The 20964-nt window shown below is 50.2% G+C and overlaps 1 protein-coding gene across 2 annotated transcripts in view; it reads right to left on the bottom strand.

Moving 5' to 3' along the window:
• The window catches only part of NEGR1 (neuronal growth regulator 1), a 161572-nt gene that overhangs the window by 81960 nt on the left and 58648 nt on the right, over nt 1-20964 (bottom strand). For both annotated transcript variants that reach the window (XM_030279486.4, XM_030279487.4), the window contains exon 2: nt 13345-13577. In XM_030279486.4, the coding sequence (XP_030135346.2) occupies nt 13345-13577 (233 nt within the window). The remainder of the gene's footprint in view (nt 1-13344; nt 13578-20964) is intronic.

The raw sequence follows: 20964 nt of genomic DNA, 5'->3' as shown, positions 1-20964 counted from the left end.
CTTAAGGCTGGAAAGGAGCTCTAAGAACATCATGTCTGACCATCATTTTGAGGGGAAAAATGGGGAAAACACGACAGGGAATCAAAGGAAAGATTTAAGGAAAAAAAACCAAACCCAATGCAGGTTGCAATGGAATAGTTAAATATTATTAAAATGGTTCAAAATGTCAGGAGTGCAGAGAACCCCCCTAAAGCAGGACTGTGCAAGGCTTACTCTGTCAGGTGAAAGTTTTGTGCTGCAAAACCCAGAATTGCCATCCAGGAGCTGCTTGGGAGGCTCCCAGAAATGGGGATGAAAACTGCCTGGATTTCACCAAGGTTCCCAAATTATTTTTGTGATGAAATCCCAGAATTCCAGAATGGTTTGGGTTCACAGGGACCTCAAATCCCACCCAGTTCCATGGCAGGGACACCTCCCACTGCCCCAGGAGCTCCAGCCCCAGTGTCCAGCCTGGCCTTGGGCAGTGCCAGGGATCCAGGGGCAGCCACAGCTGCTCTGGGAATTCCATCCCAGCCCTGCCCACCCAGCCAGGGAACAATTCCCAATTCCCAATCTCCCATCCATCCCTGCCCTCTGGCAGTGAAGCCATTCCCTGGGTCCTGCCCCCCCATCCCTGGTAAAATAAATCCTCCACCTCCCTGCAAACCCAGGCACCGTTTTCCTCCTCAGCCCTGGGAACAGCACTGATCCCTAAACACTGGGTGCCACACCCCATATCCCTGACTTTAAACTAAAACCAACCCTGAACCTGTCCAAGAATTATTTCCAACAAACTCCTTTGTGTAGTTGAACATCTTGCATCCTAAGTATCAATCATAAAAAAAGATAACTGTGCTTTTTGGCGTAGTAAAATTTTTTACCAATGCTCACTGAAAATTGCTGTTTTTAATAGTTCTTACAGTTTTTTCATTTCATACTCAGATGAGCTCAATATTTACAGAGCAGTGAAATGCCCCCAGCACAAACACCATTTCCAGAGAGTCTTGAGCCCAGATTTTAAATGAGGAGAGCTTTTCCAGCAGAGCCCAGCCCTGCTGGCACCAGCCCTCCCCTCTGACAGCCAGTCCCCAGCGGGGACAGCTCCCAGCCCTTCGCTTTTGCACTCCCGTCATTAGTTCCTCCAGGCACTTTGATTGAAGAGCCTTGCCTAAAGGTCTCCACCTCCTCCTAATTAAACACAATTTGTCTCAAACACAGCAGCTTTGGCAGAGTGGGGCTGAGGACAGAAATGATGGGTGGGCTGGGAAGAGAAATGATTTGATCTCGAGGCTTCATTTATTTCCAATTCCTGTCAGCGCCGAGGCGGGACAAAAGTGGCACCAGAGTGGCACTTCCCCAAGTTTGGGATGGATTTTTCCCTCTTTGATATCCGTGGCAGTGACCACAATCTCTGCAAATTCATGGTGCTCAGAACTCTATCTTCACTGCTCTCTGTGCTCAGCTTTTCTGAGACCGGTCTGAGGGCATGGTCAGGGCACGGGTGGAAAAGGAATGCTCCTGCTGGGAATTCTGTGCCCCTGGGGCAGATCTGAGTCTGTGTCTGTGCCTCTCCACCCTTCCTCCTGCCAGGGCAGCTCAGCTGTCCCAGGGGGACATTCCTGCCCCACAGAGCACGAGGAGCAGGAGGTGCAGCTCAGCTTTCCCCACTCCCTGGAAAAGCTTTGAGATGCTCCACAAGCTCCTTTCAGCGAGCAGCACTCTGCAATCAGAGCTCTGCCAACTGTTTAATCATGGAAATGGAGCCAAAAAGTTGTAAAGGGCAAAAATAACGATAAAAAAAGCGAGCTCCTGGTGGTGGAGCCCAAGCCCTCCCAGCTGGGCACTGATTGCTGGCTGAGCAGGGCCCACATTAACACCCAGGGCTGGGGCACGGCTCTGGAAAAGCAGGGATGCCTTTCCATCCAGCACCAGAGGAGAGGGCAGCCAGTGAATTCTTTCCTGGGCACTGGCACAGGCTGCCCAGAGAAGCTGTGGCTGCCCCTGGAGTGCCCAAGGCCAGGCTGGATGGGGCTGAAGAAGAATGATTTTAGCTATGAAAATAGTCAAAGGTTGAAATAACACGAGAGTTTTTCTGGTTAAAACCGCTGCACCCCTGGACTCATTTTTTAAGTCAAGAAGACAAGATCTAAGGCGAGACAAGAAGAGTTTACCCAGGGGAAGAAAGGGACAACTGGGTGGGACAGGATGAACATTCGTCAGCTGGACAGAGCCTGGATAAATCTGAATAAACCAGGCAAAACATCCCTAAAAGCTCCTGGTCCCAGGAAGCTCCTGAAGGTCTCTGTGATTAAGGAGCTGCAGAGTGAAAGAGGCCAATGAAACACCAGCAAAGCCCCATCAATATCCCAGCACACGGATCCCAAAAACACCTCCACCTTCCCCAAAACCAACCCCATCCTCCCCTCCTCCTGGGCCATCAGCCATGGCCACGCTGCTCCTCCAGAGGTGTCAAAAAGGTGCTGTTGCTATGTAAGGACACACACATGATCCCCTTAAAACCCCACTGTTCCCTTTCCAGACCACAGCCTAAATCCTACAAGGCTCGAGTTCCAACCAGCAGCCAGAGCACCATTGTTTGCTCAGCCAGAAAAGCAATAAAATGTAATAATTCAAAATAAACTCGGATTTCCCTTTCTTTATCCTCGCAGACAAAGGAAGATCTGCACCCAGGGGGTGCAGGCTGCTGGCTGACGAAGGGGTTATGCAAGTTTGGAGTCAGAAAGCCACGGAATTACGGAATATCCTGGGCTGGAGGGGCCCCCAGCATCACCAGTCCCACCCCTGGCCCTGCACAGACTGCCCAACAATCCCACCCTGTGCTCCTGGAGCTCTGGCAGTGCCCAGCACCCTCTGGGGGAAGAACCTTTCCCTAAAATCCAACCTCAACCTCCCCTGGCCCAGCCCCAGCCACCCCTGTCCCGGTCCCCAAGGTTGGAATTTGTGCACTCAAATAGGGATGTCCGTCTTTTAAACACAAATTCCAACGTGCCTGGGCAAAGGGATGTTCACTGAAGGATTCCTGCCACACAAGAAGTGCCAAGGAGAGAGTTCTAGACAGGAAAATTAGAGGTAAAACCTCATCACTGCTCCTTACAGGCAAAATGAGAATATTAGAGGGTTGTGACAGGTAAACAGTGATATACCTGTTGCTGCTCATGCTGTCACAGGAACTAAATAAAAGAGTTGTAATGATTTGAGATGATTTCTTGTAACTCTGCATTTTTCCTTTTGGAGAATTCTACAGGTTCAGTCTCTCTTCAGCGAGCCTGAATGACAGATTTACATCGTATTCCCAAGATAGTTATTAAAATAATTTCCCTTGACAGTTCTCTGGCTGCATCACTCCCCCTTCCCTGTATCCCAACCATATGGCTCTGCTTAGTTCCCATTTTAAGCGTTTTGCTCTGATGTGAAAAGCAATTCCTGGTCCTTTCCTCTCAGCCCCAGCTCTCTCCCACCCGTGCTAGAGCACAGCCCCACAGGATATTCGGGGCTGGAAGGGACCCCCAAGGACCACTGACTCCAGGAATTCCACCCGGAGCTGCTGCAGGGCTGGAGCCCCTCTGGAGCCAGGCTGGGAGAGCTGGGGGGGCTCCCCTGGAGAGGAGAAGGATCCAGGGAGAGCTCAGAGCCCCTGGCAGGGCCTGGAGAGGGACTGGGGACAAGGCAGGGAGGGACAGGACACAGGGAATGGCTTCACTGACAGAGGGCAGGGATGGATGGGAGATTGGGAATTAGGAATTGTTCCCTGGCACAGTGGGCAGGGGCTGGGATGGGAAGGCTTAGGAGATAATGGCTGTCTGGTCCTCCTGAACACAAATTTATCCTGAGCAAGTTTCCAGTGCCTCCACTCAGTCCAAGGGAGAGCAGGCTTCTTCCCTGGATTAACTCAGTGGATACAAATTTATTCAGTATTTATTTTTGTTCTCACCACAAAGCCTAGAAATTAGTAGCGATTATCTAACACTGAAACCTGGAATTGCTTTCCACATTATTAATTCCTCCTCTTGAGCTGCTGCAGAGCTGCCCCCATCCCACGGAAATGCGTGGGGAGTGGTGTGATTTAATCTTCCTGACATTCCAATGGCATGGGAACTGCTGGGATTAATGGGGATTAATGGCGTAATTAATATTCATATTCTACAGACAGTTAGCACCCAATTAACATCGGGCTGTTGCCTGCCCAGCACTTTGGGATGCCTGGACAGAGAGAGCACAGAATTCTGCCCTGGATTCCCTGCAGGAAAACCAGGAGGGCTCCGGGTTCTCCCCCAAGGGGCCCAGCCCAGCCCTGAGGTGTGAATCACACGGGATCACAGAACCACAGAATGATGAGGCTGGAAGGGACAGAAATAATCCCTTGCACGGGATCTCAGGGTGCCAGGATGTGTGCTGGGGGTTCTTTGTGAGTGAGCAGGAGCACTTGTTGCCATAAATCAATGGCAGCGTTGGACCAGGAGCGATTTCTCGTTCCTAAAGGGCTCTGGAAATCTGTGCTGAGCAGAGCTATGAAGGAAATGATTTGCCATAGCTTTCAAACCCCAAAGCTGGGCTGAGGAAAGTTCACTCAGAGATTGCTGCTATCACATCCAGCGATATGGGAATATTTATGGGCAAAATATTTGGGCGTGCTAACTACATCCAATTCAGTGGGAGCACAAAACAAAGCCTCTGCTTTGAAGTGTTTGGAGCAGAAAGACTTTAAACCAACCCTTTCACTGTGTAATGGAACGCTTGTGTTAATTATAATTCCTTTTGCCAGGATCTGCTTTACATAACAAAGCTAATCTGCCAACTATTAAGGAAATTTCCCCATTTTCTCTTACAGATGATAGAAGGGGAAATAATATCATATTTTAAATGCAAAGTGGGGATGATTAAAATTTCAGTCTAAATAAAATAAGAACATTTCTGAATCCTAGAGACAACAAAACAAGTAATCCACAGGGGTCAACAGAATAACTGACTTACAATTCTCTACTTGAGCCTTTGGTATTACAAAGCTTTTTATAAGTAAGCAATTTTTAGCTGTTTATTCTGCTCCCTGTAATGTCTTCAGCACCGCTGGCCTTGAGGCAGGTTTGGAATCAGAGGCTTAGGAACGCTCTGGTTTTATCCAGCTCCTGAAGTGCCTCTTTATCCATTCAAATCTGCACACTCACATTCAAGTTCACGTCTCTCTCGTGAGATTTTTGTTTAATCCTTTCCTTATAAATGAACATATTAACCTGAGGGGAGAAATGTTCAAAACATCAGGTGGGAAAAAAAAAAAAAAAAAAAAAAAAAGGATGCCAAAACCAGCAGTAAAAGGAGAGATTCTGTGAGTGCATCTCCTTGAGCACAGCATTCAGAATTCACCCATGGGGCTGTGCCGTGCTGCCTGCACAAATTCCCAAGCTTTTATCTGAATAGCTGGGATAAAAGACCTGTGATAAGTGGGTATAATAGGAGCTGGAGTCACATTATGGGATTGCATTATGAATCAATGCTGTGTGGTTTGATTTTGCTGTCGTTTCCTCATCTGCAGCTAAAGACCTTTTATATTTATTACCCCGTTCCTGCCTCACAGACGACACCGCGCAGGAAATGGAGCCCCGGTAATTCCAGTCTCAGGGTTTGCATTGTGCAGCTCCTGTGAGGAAACTCCCACAACATCTCCCTGCAAGATCTGCTCCCAGAAAGGAGCACGGAGTGTCACAGGGCTGGATTAAAGGAAACACCATCAGCCTCAGGCACCAGCAGAAAGGCAGAGAAAATCGGGGAATCAGCATCCTTCAGGACTCCCAGCCCATGGAGTCCAACTGCTCCCAGCACTGCCAAGGCCACCCCAGCCATGTCCCCAAGTGCCACAAACTCTGAAACTGCTCCATGGGGACTCAGCCCTGCCCTGGGCAGCCGTGCCAGGGCTGGACAGCCCCGTCCAGGCAGAACTTCTCCTGATCTCCAACTGCCTGAGGCTGGAAATGCAGGATGTGGCTGGGCTGTGTGTTCTGTCACCATCTGTCAGAGCTGGGGCAGGTATCCTCTGTTCATGGGGCAGTTTTCTGTATCTCTGCCACAGCCAATCCTCCCTCGAGGAGATCTCTTCTGTTCATGGGCCATTAATTATTAATTATCTTCTGTTCATGGCAGTGAGTGTCCCTGCATGGCTGAGAAAATTCCATCATCCCATGGGGAGATGCTCTGCCCAGGGGAGGAGCCAAACATTCCTACCTGGATATAATCTGAGATTTTGGGACACTAGAGCAGCCTTTGCCCACTGCATTCCCAGAGGAGCAGCTTTCTTCCCCACTGCATTCCCAGAGGAGCCCAGGCCCATCTCCCCCAGCCCTGGAGCTCCAGAGGAAAACTCCCCCCTTGTGCAGGATCCTGCTCCAGCAGAAGCACAGCTGGCACTGCAGGAGAGCTGAGCCACCCTGGCATGGGGCTGCTGCCACCTCCCTGACCCACAGGGGGACAGGGCCTGTACCGACTCTGGCAGAGGGGCTTTGTATTACTGCATTTTTATTTTATTTTTATTTTTTCCCTAGTAAGGAACTGATATTCCCATTCCCACATCTTTGCCTGAGAGCCCCTTAATTTCAAAATTACAATAATTTGCATTTTCCATTTCAGGGGAGGCTCCTGCCCTCCTCAGCAGACACCTGGCTATTCAAACCAAGCCACCAACTCAAACCTCCCCTGGCACAGCCTGAGGCCCTTTCTCCCATCCTGTCCCTGCTCCTGGGCCCAGAACCTGTCCCCAAAGCTGTCTCCTCCTGTGTCCCTGCACCCCTGCCAGGGAAGGGAACCACAGGATTTGCTGCCCTGGAATCTTTGGATGGACAACTGAAAAGTTTTCCTCACACCTTTAGGAAAGCTGTACAATCAAAGATCCACTCCTTCAAATGGAGATTTTCCAGGCAGGAAACATTCAATCCCAACCCTTTAAGGCTGCCTGTCACACTCCTCACAATCCAGTCCTACAGGATGAATCTGCCACTTTACTTCTCAGTTGTTTTTTCAGTCGTCTCCAGAAATTTTCCTAAATTAGCTCCCTACATTCTTTTTAAAGACAGGCATTTGGTTCTGCTCCTTCCAACTGGTGGATTTGGCTGCTTGCAAATATCAGATTTTGTCATCATCCTCCCTTTACCCTTTCCTAGGCTATGAAATCAGAATGAAAACGGGGGGTTTGGAGTAGGGAGTGTGTGCAGACCACGAGGAAATGCTGCTCGTGTGAGGAGGAGCTGCTGGACCAGGGCCATCCCACCCTGTGGTTCTCCCAGAGCCACGAACCCCACACAGCTCAGAGCTCTGAAGGTTTTCCTTCTCCGAGTTCCCAGCTCGTAAATCCAAACCAAGATGTGCCATGGAATAAATCCCAGTGGAAGAATGGCATCCTCGCACTCTGAGGTGGGGTTTAGAGAGAAAATGCACTGTTATTATTTCCAGTTTCAGAAATCACCTTTGCAATGCAAAGCTCTGTCCCCAGCCCCTCTTTCCCAGCTGGTAAATCCTGAGGGGCTGCACTGAGGCTCCTGGGCATTCCCAGAGCCTTTCCAGGACACTGCTCCTGTTTTCCAGCACAGCCTCAGGCCCAGGGAGCTCCTCCTTCGTTTTCCCCAGGTTGTTCAAGTGCTTCAGGTGTGTGCATTCCTCCTCTTTCCTCTGCATTTCCCTGCGAGCTCCTTGCCCCCACTGCTGTTCCTGGTTTGTGAATGGGCAGCTCAGCAGAGGTGGGACACTCAGCCAGCTCTGGGAAGGAGCTGGCACACCACGAGCTCCTGCAGCAGCATTTTGGGGCACAGCTGGCACCAGGAACGTAAATCAGGGCAATAACCCCATCTCCCAGGCTGACAGGGGTTTAAAAGCAGGAGTAGACAAACTCCTCTGGTCCCTTCCCTTGTGCCTGGGAGAGGAGCAGCAGCACAGGCTGCAGGTGCCAGGAGTCTGCCCCACCAGAGGAAGGCACAGCCAAAGCCAAGAGCCCTCTGTGATTATGGAAATGCCATGGAAACGCAGCTGGAGCGTGCAGCTCCTCTCACTGCAGGCATCCCACCCATCCCTGCCCCCTGGCACTGGGAATCTTTGCCCTGTCCTGTCCCCAGCCCCTCTCCAGCAGCCCCTTCAGGGGCTCTGAGCCCTCCCTGGATCCTTCTCCTCTCCATGACCGAGCAACCTCACACAACAAACTTTGATGCTGCTGCTTTTAACTGAAAATACGGTAAAATCATGAATCCTTGGAGCCCTGGAGCCTGCTATAAAGTTTTTGTTCCTTTAAAGAAGTGCTGGATTCTGGAATTGCTCATGGACCTCGTTCCGGTGCCGCGGCCACAGCGGCACCCCCGGAGCAGGGTGGCCGCAGGGCAGCTCTCACTCCTCAGGAAACCTGGGAATTCAGCCCAATTTCCATTTGTCTCACTTTTTCAATGCTGACTGGACTTGACAAATGTTTTTATCCAATTCTGGTGTCTCCTGTTTAGTGTGTCAGGAGCCATTAGCTGCAGTCAGGCTAACAGGGACACCAGAGGATGTTCCAGGAGTCCTTTTGGTTCATCCCCTTTCCTTCCCAGGCTGGTTTTGTAGGAATGGTTCTGGCACATGGACCCCTTTAATTCCCACAAGTCCTGCCGGGCCACAGCTGGACTCTAAAATGCTTTTGCGGTGTTTTCTCCTCAGTTTTATAGGAACAGAAGAGAAGGACGCTTGGAGATTTGGAACCTCATTTGGGGGAAATCAGTGGGTTTGCTCCTCCTTAGCAAGACTTCATTAAGTATTAAATATTTAGATTTAAATTCAGAATATTCCAGGCCATCAGGTGTGACAGTTTTCAGATCCTCTTTCCAGTCTGGGATGAGGAAGAGGATGCTCTGAGGAAGAGCTGCAGAGGTCGTGTCCAGCGCTCTCCAGAGCTGTTTGATTTCCTTTGGTATCAACTCTCCGAGCCAAAGCTGCACTTCCAAACAGGGGGTGCCTTTACTTCCCCTGACAACTGATGGGCTGGAGCTATGGAAGAGGAGCTAGCAGAAATCCAGCAGAAAAACTGGGATAAATCCCAGCAGTCCCAGAGTTCAGGGACAGGCAGCACAGAGCTCAGGGGTCTCCCACTGCTGGCTCAGGGTGTGCAGCTCCAGCAGCTCTGGGTGAGGAGATGATGGCAGTGATCCTGACAATTACTGCCTGCCCAGGGCAGCCCAGTCCTGGGAAAGGGACATTCCCAGAGGGGTGGTGGAGCCCTGAGGCAGGACAGGACACTGGGAACCTCCATGGAACCCAGCCTGGAGAGAACCATTAACCAAATGTCACAGCTTTAATTCTCTTGCAGTCCATTCCAAAATAAAGTTCTGGGGAAGCATTCAAATGAGACTGCCCCTGCACGGAGCAACTGTCCTTTGAAAAAGGGGAGAACAATTTAAAACAACCCAACAGGTTTTGGGGGCATCAACCCCTGCTGAAGGTTCCAGTGTGACATGGTCCTAGAGCAATTCCTTCATGGCACAGCCCAGATTTCACCAATTCCCTTCATTTCAAAGCTCAGATTTCACCAATTCCCTTCATTTCAAAGTCCAGATTTCACCAATTCCCTCCATTCCAAAACCCAGATTTCACCAATTCCCTTCATTTCAAAGCAGCAGATTTCACCAATTCCCTCCATTGCAAAGCTCAGATTTCACCCCTGTTTGCCTCAATCCCATCAAAGCCCAGGGAGCCCAGGGCACAGGGCAGGCCTTGGCTCATTCCCATTCTATCCAAAAACTCCATAACCCCAGTCCTTCAGAATGGTCTGGGATCCTTCCCAGCTGGGTGGGTTTGTTCCACTGAGGGAGGTGGATTATTATTTTCTTTAACCTAAGCATTTTTTTTTGGGAGGTGGTTTATTTTTTAGCTTTATGCCATATTTTTCTTCCTTCTGCGCCTGGCATGGCAATGTAACACAAGGAGTTCCTGAAAGGCCTTTGGGACTCTGCTGAAGGCACCTTTAGCAGGACTCCCACGGGTCACCAACCATCCCTTTCCACTCAATTCCCTGGAACAGAACCAATGCTCTTCAGGCCAGAGAGGAAACGATCATTTTGTGCCCATTGTCCTCTGCCTGCAGATTCCAGAAGATGGAAATTTCAGGCTGGCAATGGAAATTCAGTGGCAGCCGTGACCAAAGCACCTCCAGCATGGCAGAATTATGAGTTTCAGACGAGAGCAGCCCTGCTCCACTCCAGATAAAACACCCTGATTTCCATCCCTGTAAATGAGATCCCCTCCCAGAGCCAACATTTCCTGTGCCTGGAGCCCGGCAGAACGGGGAAAAACCACTCAGACTTATTTTAGAGCGCGAGATCCCCCGCAGCTCCTGGGAGGGACACGTGTGGGAGGAATTGAATGAATGGATGAGCAGCACAAATCCTGGGGAGAGCGCTGGGATCAGCCACTGCTGGCATGGGACGGGAGCAGCGAGGCCATGGCAAGGCAAGGGTGCTGCTTGTGGGACAGGACAGGGACCTCTGGGGGTCTGCAGCACACAGCCAACCTCCCCCCACCCCAGAAATGTTTTTCCAAGCCTTTTTCTCCCCGTGCCGAGCAGGGACAAGATGATAACGGCGGCTGGCACCAGCAAGTTAATTTTATAAAGAAAACTGACACCCTGCTCAAGTGCTGGCAATTTAAAAGAGTAATGGATTGTCAGTTTTAGCTGGGAAGTGGTTGTTAGATGATTTTAAAGTCTTTTGCATATTTATTTTGTCCCACTTTAAATAAATTTGGGGAAGATTTATCTCGTTAGCTTCAAATGCAAGTCCCTCTTGGCCTGGCTGAGGAAACAAATTAGACTTTGCAAACATTGCAAAGACTAAATCAATACATTAATATTTAGGGGACATTAAGGGGGTTTATTAAAGAGAAAAAGGGCCTAGAGTATTACTTGGGGAACATTAAACATGCTTAAATAAAAACCCGGGGTTGTGGTTCCTGCCTGAATCTGTAAAAGGCATTTCCAAGGATAACTGAATTATTTACAGCTCCCGTCGGGAGCAGATTCCTGCAGGATGATGTGGGGCTGGGAGGGCAGCACAGGGGCTGGGTGGGCCGGGAGCCACCCTGGGGCTGTGCTGGCAGCTCCCAGCCGGGGCTGGGGCCAAGGGAGAGAAGCAGCAGCCAGGGGTGGGGCAGGCAAGGATGGGGCAGCAAGGGCCGAGTGGGGGCTGCTGTGGGGTGGGATGGCACACAGGGGCAGCAGGCACTGGGGACACCTGGGGACAGGGTGGGACCGGGCTCTGCACCTCAAAGGCAAAGCAGCGACCTGTGCCAGCTCTGCACCCCCCGCAGCCAAACTGGCCCCAAAACCCCTGGGACGAGTTCGGGGCTGGGGTCCTCTGAACCCCTGCCCCGTGTCCCTGTGTCCCTTTTGGGGCTGGGGTCCTCTGAACCCCTGCTCTGTGTCCCTGTGTCCCTTTTGGGGCTGGGGTCCCTCTGAGCCCCTGCCCTGTGTCCCTTTTGGGGCTGGGGTCCCTCTGAGCTCCTGCCCTGTGTCCCTGTGTCCCTGTTGGGGCTGGGGTCCTCTGAGACCCTGCCCCATGTCACTGTGTCCCTTTTGGGGCTGGGGTCTCTCTGAACCCCTGCCCCGTGTCCCTGTGTCCCTTTTGGGGCTGGGGTCCCTCTGAACCCCTGCCCTGTGTCCCTGTGTCCCTTTTGGGGCTGGGGTCCCTCTGACCCCTGCCCCGTGTCCCTGTGTCCCTTTTGGGGCTGGGGTCCTCTGAACCCCTGCCCTGTGTCCCTGTGTCCCTTTTGGGGCTGGGGTCCCTCTGAGCCCCTGCCCCCTGTCCCTTTTGGGGGCTGGGGTCCCTCTGAGCCCTGCCCCGTGTCCCTGTGTCCCTTTTGGGGCTGGGGTCCTCTGAGCCCTGCCCCGTGTCCCTGTGTCCCTTTTGGGGCTGGGGTCCCTCTGAACCTCTGCCCTGTGTCCCTGTGTCCCTTTTGGGGCTGGGGTCCCTCTGAACCCCTGCCCCGTGCCCCTTTTGGGGCTGGGAACCCTCAGCAGGGTGACAAAAATGCCTCCACGGTGTTTTAATAAACCAGACCCACTGAGCCCCGAGCTGCAGCCCGGCATTCCTGCAGGATCCCGCAGGATCCCCGTGGGTGAGGACAGCTGGTGTTGGGGGTGCCTCGCCCCGTTATTTCTAAGGGATTTCCATGTGCCACATGGGTTAATGGGGATTGCCAGTTCGGTTCTCCTCCTCTATATTCATTGCTTTATTACTCATAAAAATGCAAAAGAAAATGTTAATGATGATTGCACCAAAGACTAATAAGTTAAAGCCTTAGGTTATACTTTGCATTTCTGAAGATATAAATGCAATTGCTTAATAATTATACATATTTTTAACTATTGAGTTATTATTTCTCTATATGCTTGTAGTTAGCCTAATTAATTTTAAGCTCCTGTTGATGTATTTTATACACGCAATTAATTTCCAACTTGTTTTTTTAGCCCTTGCATGAGGGCATTAATTATTAGGAAGACAATCAAAACCAAGAATTGTTCACTCCAGAACAATGCAATAAATATTAAATCCGTGTGAAAACTGACACCAGAGCTCAGGAGGGAGGACTCCAGGAAGGAAGGAAAGAAAAAGAGAGAAAAAGAGAAAGAGAGAGAGAGAAAGAGAGAGAGAGAGAAAGAGAGAGAGAGAGAAAGAGAGAGAGAGAGAAAGAGAGAGAGAAAGAGAGAGAGAGAGAGAGAGAGAGAGAGAAAGAGAGAGAGAAAGAGAGAGAACTCCAGGAAGGAAGGAAAGACAGAAAGAAAGAGTGAGAGAGAGAAAGAAGAGAAAGAAAGAAGAGAAAGAAAGAAGAGAAAGAAAGAGAACTCCAGGAAGGAAGGAAAGAAAGAGAGAGAGAAAGAGAGAGAGAGAAAGAAAGAGAGAGAGAGAGAGAGAGAGAGAGAGAGAAAGAGAGAGAGAAAGAGAGAAAGAGAGAGAGAGAAAGAACTCCAGGAAGGAAGGAAAGACAGAGAGAAAGAGTGAGAGAAAGAAGAGAAAAAAGAAGAGAAAGAAAGAAGAGAAAGAAAGAAGAGAAAGAAAGAGAACTCCAGGAAGGAAGGAAAGAAGGACTCCAGAAAGGAAGGAAAGAAAGAGAGAGAGAAAGAAAAGAAAGAACTCCAGGAAGGAAGGAAAGAGAGAGAGAGAGAAAGAAGAGAGAGAAGAGAGAGAAGAGAGAGAAAAGAGAGAGCTCCAGGAAGGAAGGACTCCAGGAAGGAAGGCAGGAAAGAAGGAAGGAAGGAAGGAAGGAGTCCAGGAAGGACTCCAGGACGGACTCCAGGAAGGAAGGGGCTCTGAAGGGCTGCAGTTCCCCGTCCCAGCGCTCTCGCAGCCCTACCTTGCACGGTCAGGTGCACCTGCATGGTCCTGGGCGTGTGCTGGGTCTGCACGGAGCAGGTGTAGGGGCCGTCGTCCGTCACGTCCACGTCCTGGATCTGCAGGCTGTACTCCCTGCGGTTGGCCGTGGCGATGGACACACGCGGATCCACCGACCACTTGTCGCTGCCCGCGAAGATGATGCTGGAGCGGTTCAGCCAGGCCCCTTTGGAGGCTCCATCTTCCAGGTAGCACCTGGGGAAAAGGGAAACCCTGAGCACGGAGCTGCAGGAGCCGCTCAATGCCCCTCACTGCTGCCTTTAGGCTGAGCAGAGCTGGGATTTATCAGGGCTGAACTCACAGGAATCACTCAGATTGAATGATTCAGACTCAGAGCCAGCCCAAACCCCAAAGCCAGCTTACAGCACAGCCACCACAGGCTGCTCTGTCTGCTCACTTCTTCCTGCCCCGTTCTCCGCCGGGAGAGGCTGCTGGAGCGCTGGGAGGAAAGCCTCAGGTATTATTTATATTCCTGCCTGGGCTGGCCCAGCCCTTTCTTCTGCAGCCTCAGCAGCAACGTGTGCTCCAGGGAAAATTCCTGCCCTGCTCCTGGGGCACAGCCCCTTCTGCTGCTGAGCTCAGGAGCCAAGAGACTTTTCCAGGAAAAGCTACCTGGGCACCAGAGAGCCCAAAACAGCTTCTTTTTAGGGGGTTCATAGAACCCCAGAACCCCCACCGTGGTTTGGGACAGCCCATGCCATGCCATGCCATCCCACCCCACCCCATCCCACCCCATCCCATCCCATCCCAGGAGCTGACGGAGGAGCCTGAGCCTGCCTGGGGGGGAGGAGGATGTCTAAGCCTGGCTCAAACACCACCGTGCTCCATTTCCCACGGGCAGCACCGCTGGAACAACGGGCCCAGGAGAAGCTGCACGGGCTCAGGAGGCTGCAAAGCCAGGAGCCATCGGGCAGGGATGCTGTGGCACCGGGAAATCTGCATTTCTCTCCATCAGTTAACGACTCTTCAGGAAACATGGCGAATGAATTAGGCAAATTTTAGACTCACCCCCATGCCCACCTTGGAATTTAAGGCTTTGAAACCATTTTAAAAGCTGAAGGAAGGTAAGAAGGAGGATAATACAAAGGGCATCGGACTAATGGGACATTTTTATTTCATAAAGAGCTTTTTACATGAAGGAAATCCAAGAGAAGAAGGGAACGCAATAGAGCTCATCCCTTTGATGAAACATTAAAATAGCACAGCCATAGAAAGTAGAGGGGGAAAATGGTGATTTGGTGGCTTAAGCATCTGGCAGTATTGTTTAAGTGGAAAATGACATTCCATTCAGGAATAAGGAACTGGAAACATCAGGCTGAACTGGTTCAGAAACAAAGCATGAGAATAACCATTCATTTAATTAATGATCTCAGCATTAAATCTGAAAGGGCTCTGAGGGGAGCTGCGACTTGGGATAAAAAATCCCCATTTATAGAGCAGAGAATTGGGATGCCACTGGGAAGTGGCACTTTGAGGCTGGGATCCCTGCAGGAGGAGTTCTGCAGGGCCTGGTCCCGTCCAGGGAACGCAAGGAGCCTCTTTCAAAGTCCTGTCAGTGCTTTGAACTTGATTCTAGTGAACAGCGGGGTGGGAGAGGCAGAGAAAGCTCCAATTCACGGAGGTTTTTCCAGCGCATGTTCCTTTCCCACCGAATCCTGGAACGGCTGGGTCCAGCCCATCCCAGCCCAGCTGAACAGCCTGGCCTGAGGGAGCTGTCCCTGCCCTGCTGGGCTGGTCTGAGATGGGATTTAGGGTCCCTCCCAGCCCAGACCACTGTGGGACTCCAGGAATTACAAATCAGCATTTTTGCACCTAGCCTGTAGCTCAGTGAGCATTTACCACTTCATTAATTCCACTCTCCCACTGTTTATTCATGATCACACGTCCAAAGACAAGCAGCCTCCTCCTCCTCTCCCAGCACAAAAACCCAAAAACCCAGCTCCACCAACTCCCTGCTCGCCAGGAAAAAAATACGAAAAAAAAACCCAAAAAAAAACCAAATCAGAAAAGAATTCACAGAATCACTGAGGCTGGAAAAGACCTCCAGGATCACAGGGTGGGATGGGCTGGGCTTGGAGGTCCTTCCCAAGCCCCCCATCCTGGGGCACCTCCAGACGAGCTCCTGGAGCAGCCGCCAGCATCCTGTGCCTTCCCACCAGCCACGTGGGATGGGATGGATAAATGCACATTTACCCCACGGAAGCAGCAATCCAATGATTCATCTCAGAAATGTTTTCTAATCTAACAATTTAATCCCCTTCTCTTTGCAAATGCCCTCCCAGCCCCAGTTGGTGCCAGCAGCTCTCTGCAGGCCCTCAGAGCTCGCTCACCTCCTCCCACATCAGAGGCTGTGCTGGGTTTTTGCAGGGAACAGAAATAAGGAAAATCCAGGTTTTTTACTGTTTAGAGGAAGGTTTGGCCTTCCCCCCCGAACCTTTACACTTTCCTGAGGAGGAGCAGCCTCTCCACGCAGGGTTTGTGTGCCACTGTGTGCCCAGGGCAGGGATTCCAGCAGAGCACCATGAGTTTGACAAAATAATAACAATAAAACCCTTCCTACAGCAACCTCTGGGAAATCATTCACTGAAGGACGACCAACAGGAAAAACTGCAAATATCAGAGACCTTCCCTCACTTTTCCCTTCCTCTTTTCCTCCTTCCTCTCTTTCCCTAAATTCTGTTTATATCAAACTCCCTGCACATGCCAGCAGCATTTCCTGAAATGTAATTTTTTAAATCTATGCATAGAACCAATTATTTTTAGCAGTTAATAATAACACTGCAGCACAACTAAAGCAAGCATAACAGTCATTAAATAAAAGTGACTTTTGCTCTTTTTACCTTGCCATGACTTGGAAAAGTATTGATGAAACCATAGCTGAACTCAGCAAAGAATTCTATATTTAAATTTGGAAGATTGGAAAAAAAGCGCAGTTTCTTTTTTAACTGATGATTGTAATCAGAAATTCCCCACACAACAAGCATAAAAAATAGATTTTAATGTTAACTGTCATACATGGCTGAGGGCACTTTATTATTTTTCCAATCATTATTAATGGGAATGATCTTCTGTAATTTGTAAGTACGGAAAAATATAGTCTCACCCAGCTTCCCTCAAGTTTTTAATCCTCTTTTTTAATGCCTCCCACTTTCCCAGCTCTCTAGTCTATTATTCCACCATAATTAAAACAGAGATCCATTAATCTTTGTAAAAAACAGTTCTTCCACTTGCTTAATTAAAACTGCACAGGGGCCCTGCTCCAGGAGCCTCCACGGGCTGGGATCCCACCTGGCTGCCCTGAAGGACAGGAATGGCCTGGAATGGTCTGGAATGGTCTGGAATTGCCTGGAATGGCCTGGAATTGCCTGGAAACGCCTGGAATCGTCTGGAATGGCCTGGAGTTGTCTGGAATGGCCTGGAATGGTCTGAAATTGTCTGGAATGGCCTGGAATTGTCTGGAATGGCCTGGAATTGTCTGGAGTGGCTTGGAATTGCCTGGAATGGTCTGGAATTGTCTGGAATGGCCTGGAATTGCCTGAATTTGCCTGAATTTGCCTGGAGTTGCCTGGAATTGTCTGGAATTGTCTGGAATTGCCTGGAGTGGCCTGGAATTGCCTGTAATGGTCTGGAATGGCCTGGAATTGTCTGGAATTGCCGGAATTGCCTGGAATTGCCTGGAATGGCCTGGAATTGCCTGGAATTGCCTGGAGTTGCCTGGAATGGCCTGGAATTGTCTGGAGTGGCTTGGAATTGCCTGGAATGGTCTGGAATTGTCTGGAATGGCCTGGAATTGCCTGAATTTGCCTGAATTTGCCTGGAGTTGCCTGGAATTGTCTGGAATGGCCTGGAATTGCCTGGAGTTGTCTGGAATTGTCTGGAATGTCCTGGACTGCTCCCCAGCCTTGCCCTGCTCCTGAAGCCCCAGGAGTGGGGGACATCCTGGGCTCTCCCTGGGCTGCAGCTGGAAGGTGCCTGGGCAGCGCTTGAGAGGAGAAAAGTCTCAGAATTCTGCAATGGTTTGGGCTGGGAGGGACATTAAATAAATCCCACCCAGTGCCACCCCTGCCCCAGTGTCCAGCCTGGCCTGGGGCACTGCCAGGGACCCAGGGGCAGCCCCAGCTGCTCTGGGCACCTGTGCCAGGGAGGGATCTGTCCCTGATCTCCAGTCTAACCCTGCCTCCCTTCAGTTTAAAGCCATTTGGGTTATTGATCCTTTTGCTTTTGTGCTCAGAATGAATTTGCTGTAGCTCTGAGCCCATAACTGGTTCAGATTCCCGTGGGTGGGACACCAGGACAGCAGCAGGGACCTTGTGCTGCTGGGTTCCTAATCCCATCTGCCTTGGGGTGCTCCAGAGATCTGTCTGCAGATAACCAGGGATTAACCCCTACATCTGGAACTCTGCAGGCAGAAAACCAGCCCAATATCAGTAATTAAGAGCAAAAGCGTTTGTTCCTCTGCAGGATTTGAAATGCAATTTTCCCTGATGCCATGTGACCTTTAATCTCTGTGAGTTCCACCCTCAGCACCTGCCAGCCCATCCAAGCCAGGAGAAAGGGCATTTCCCAGGGCTTTCCATTCCCCAGGGGTCTCCATTTCCCCAGGGGTTTCCATTTCCCCAGGGGTCTCCATTTCCCCAGGGGTCTCCATTTCCCAGGGCTTTCCATTTCCCCAGGGCTTTCCATTTCCCCAGGGCTTTCCATTTCCCAGGGGTTTCCATTTTCCCAGGGGTTCCCATTTCCCCAGGGGTTTCCATTTCCCCAGGGGTTTCCATTTCCCCAGGGGTTCCCATTTCCCCAGGGGTTTCCATTTCCCCAGGGGTTCCCATTTCCCCAGGGGTTCCATTTCCTCAGGGGTTTCCATTTCCTCAGGGGTTCCCATTTCCTCAGGGGTTTCCATTTCCCAGGGCTTTCCTGGCACATGACCCCCAGCCATGCCCTCAGTGGCTGTTTCCCTCCTGCCACCAGGAAATGGATTTTTCCCCATGGCAAGGACAGAGAAACTGCTGCTGCCACGACTGCAATAAATTAATTTGGTTTTAATTATACAAAAATATTCCCCCCCCAACCCTTTCACAGATGTATTTTCATACTAAAATGGACAAAACACTGCAGTGTAAAGCTCAGAATTTTTAGTCAGTCATCATTTCCTTCATGGGAGCCCATATTATTTTCTCTTTGAAGGCTCAGAAATAATATCCCACACCAGTGTTGGTGTGAGAGCCTTGGTTTCAGCTTCAGAGAGCAACTCCCAATTCATCACATTATTTGAAATATTTAAAATATTAAAATATTAAAAAGGGTCTGGCTGCTGCATTTGATATTTATTAATTCCTGGAGATTTATGATAGACAAACACTGACTTCCAGAAATGACAAAGAAGACATTACCAATGCAGAAAAGTAAGGAAACAATTCAAGACATGGCTTTGCCTATTGGTTTTGCACTACTCCTCAGGGAAAGGAGTCTTGGAAAATTTGGGAGATTATTGTGTTTATTTTAAAGGATTGCCAGAGTCAGAGGTTTTTTCTGACTCTTATTTTACCAGAAAACACTGAAACACAAATTAAAGGAATAAAAAGCACCATGAGCTCTGAGACCAAACAAGGCAAAGGTCTGGAGAACTACAAAACATTTCCTGTTACTTCCCAAACTTCCAATATCCCAGCGTGGTGCTGAGAGGTCTCAGCATCCCGAAATATCCAGCTGGATTACAGCAGTCAGCAGGTGCCTTCATTTCAGTTTTGGGACACGTACATTGGTCCAGTGTCATTATTGGACACCAAATGAGCACACAGGCTCATCCCAGGCTCCAGGGATTTCTCAATATTCCTGTTCTTCCCCATGTTCTCCCTAAAAGGCTTTTATTGCAATCAAAGCTTAATGAAAAAAGGACCTTTCCAGGTGCCCACAGGTTGGGTTTCCAGTCTCCTCATCATAATAGCTGCAGGGTGAGTGGGGAGGACAGACAGGAGGGAGATAATTGTGTGCTGGGCCACGTCCTTTGCCAGATCAGCCTTGACCTGGGACCCTTCCCCAAGCAGGGGATGCCAACCCTGCCCCACAGCTCCTCTGGGCTGGTTTAAATAAAATAATAGAGTTAATGACAGAAACAAAACTACCTGGAGAGGTGTAATTCATCACGGCGTGTTCCATGCCATTATCTTAAAAACATCCAGTGTAGTAATCACTTGAAGGAGTGATAACACATAATTGTGTGTTCTCCAAAATTATAGGTGAATGGGAGTTGCAACTAATGAGAGCCAAATAGCAGCTCAGGAGCTGCAGTGATTACAGCAGATGTGGTGATGAATGCATTTATTATTGGGCTATTGCAAAGCTTTTTATAGCAGAGACAGCAGGTTTATAAATAAATAACCAGCCCCAGAGGTACCACACGTCTGACCAAGCAGCTCCTGGTGCAGAAAGATCCAAAGCTGGCTGAAAACAGCCCAGAGGAGCCCAAATCCCACCTAAACACTTCCAGGCACAGGGCCCACAGGATAACCCACAGGATAACCCACGGCAGGTCTCTGCTCCCGAGGCAGGATAACCCACATGATAACCCACAGGATAACCCACGGCAGGTCTCTGCTCCCGAGGCAGGATAACCCACAAGATAACCCACAGGATAACGCACGGCAGGTCTCTGCTCCCGGGGCAGGATAACCCACAGGATAACCCACAGGATAACCCATGGCAGGTCTCTGCTCCCGAGGCAGGATAATGCACAGGATAACCCACAGGATAACGCACAGGATAACCCACAGGATAACCCACGGCAGGTCTCTGCTCCCGAGGCAGGATAACCCACAGGATAACCCATGGCAGGTCTCTGCTCCTGGCAGGCACAGCACATCCCCAGCAGTGTCCCCCCTGCAGGTCACTAGATAACGACCTGTGGCACACACGCCGTCCCTGCAGTTCCATTTTTGCCAGAACACTTCAGGAGCAATCCCCAGTCCCCAGCGGAATGAAAACAAAGCTTCAGAATACCAAAGGCTCTCTCATGAAATAGAATTCCTGCCCAAACTCATGACTGAATGACTCCATTTGTCTCCCTTCTACCAGGGCTGATCCATGATTCCATCTGGGCTTATCTCCTGGAACATTTACTTTGTTGATATACCACCGGTTGGAATATTAGTGATAAATAATAAAAGAAAGCAAATTTAATTGTGCTGCAGTCTCTCACCACAATGAATCTTTCAGGAGGATCACAATGATCTCTTGATTTACAAGAGCAGGAACTGGTTGTGGTGGGATGATGTAAATACAGGCCTTGGCACAGATGGCTCGGGCTGTGTTTGCCAGCAACAGTCAGATTTTTGGATGAATCTCCCAGCTGCTTGCTCCAGACTAATGCATTATTAACAGCACTATTGAACAGCCCAGGGGCCAGATCCTGGCAGGAAGGAGTGGGGGAGACACCCCGGACCAGCCAGCAGGGCAGCACTGGGGAGGGGTCCCAGAGATGGATGGGGAAGGGTCCCAGGATGGCACTGCCATCCCCTGCCATGGCTGCTCCTCACACTGGTGCAGCAAGGACAGGAGCTGTCCCTGGGGAGGAGAGCCCACCTGGGGA

Source organism: Taeniopygia guttata, chromosome 8 (genome assembly GCF_048771995.1).
Source record: "Taeniopygia guttata chromosome 8, bTaeGut7.mat, whole genome shotgun sequence".
NCBI lineage: Eukaryota > Metazoa > Chordata > Aves > Passeriformes > Estrildidae > Taeniopygia > Taeniopygia guttata.
This window is presented reverse-complemented; position numbering and strand designations above follow the sequence as displayed.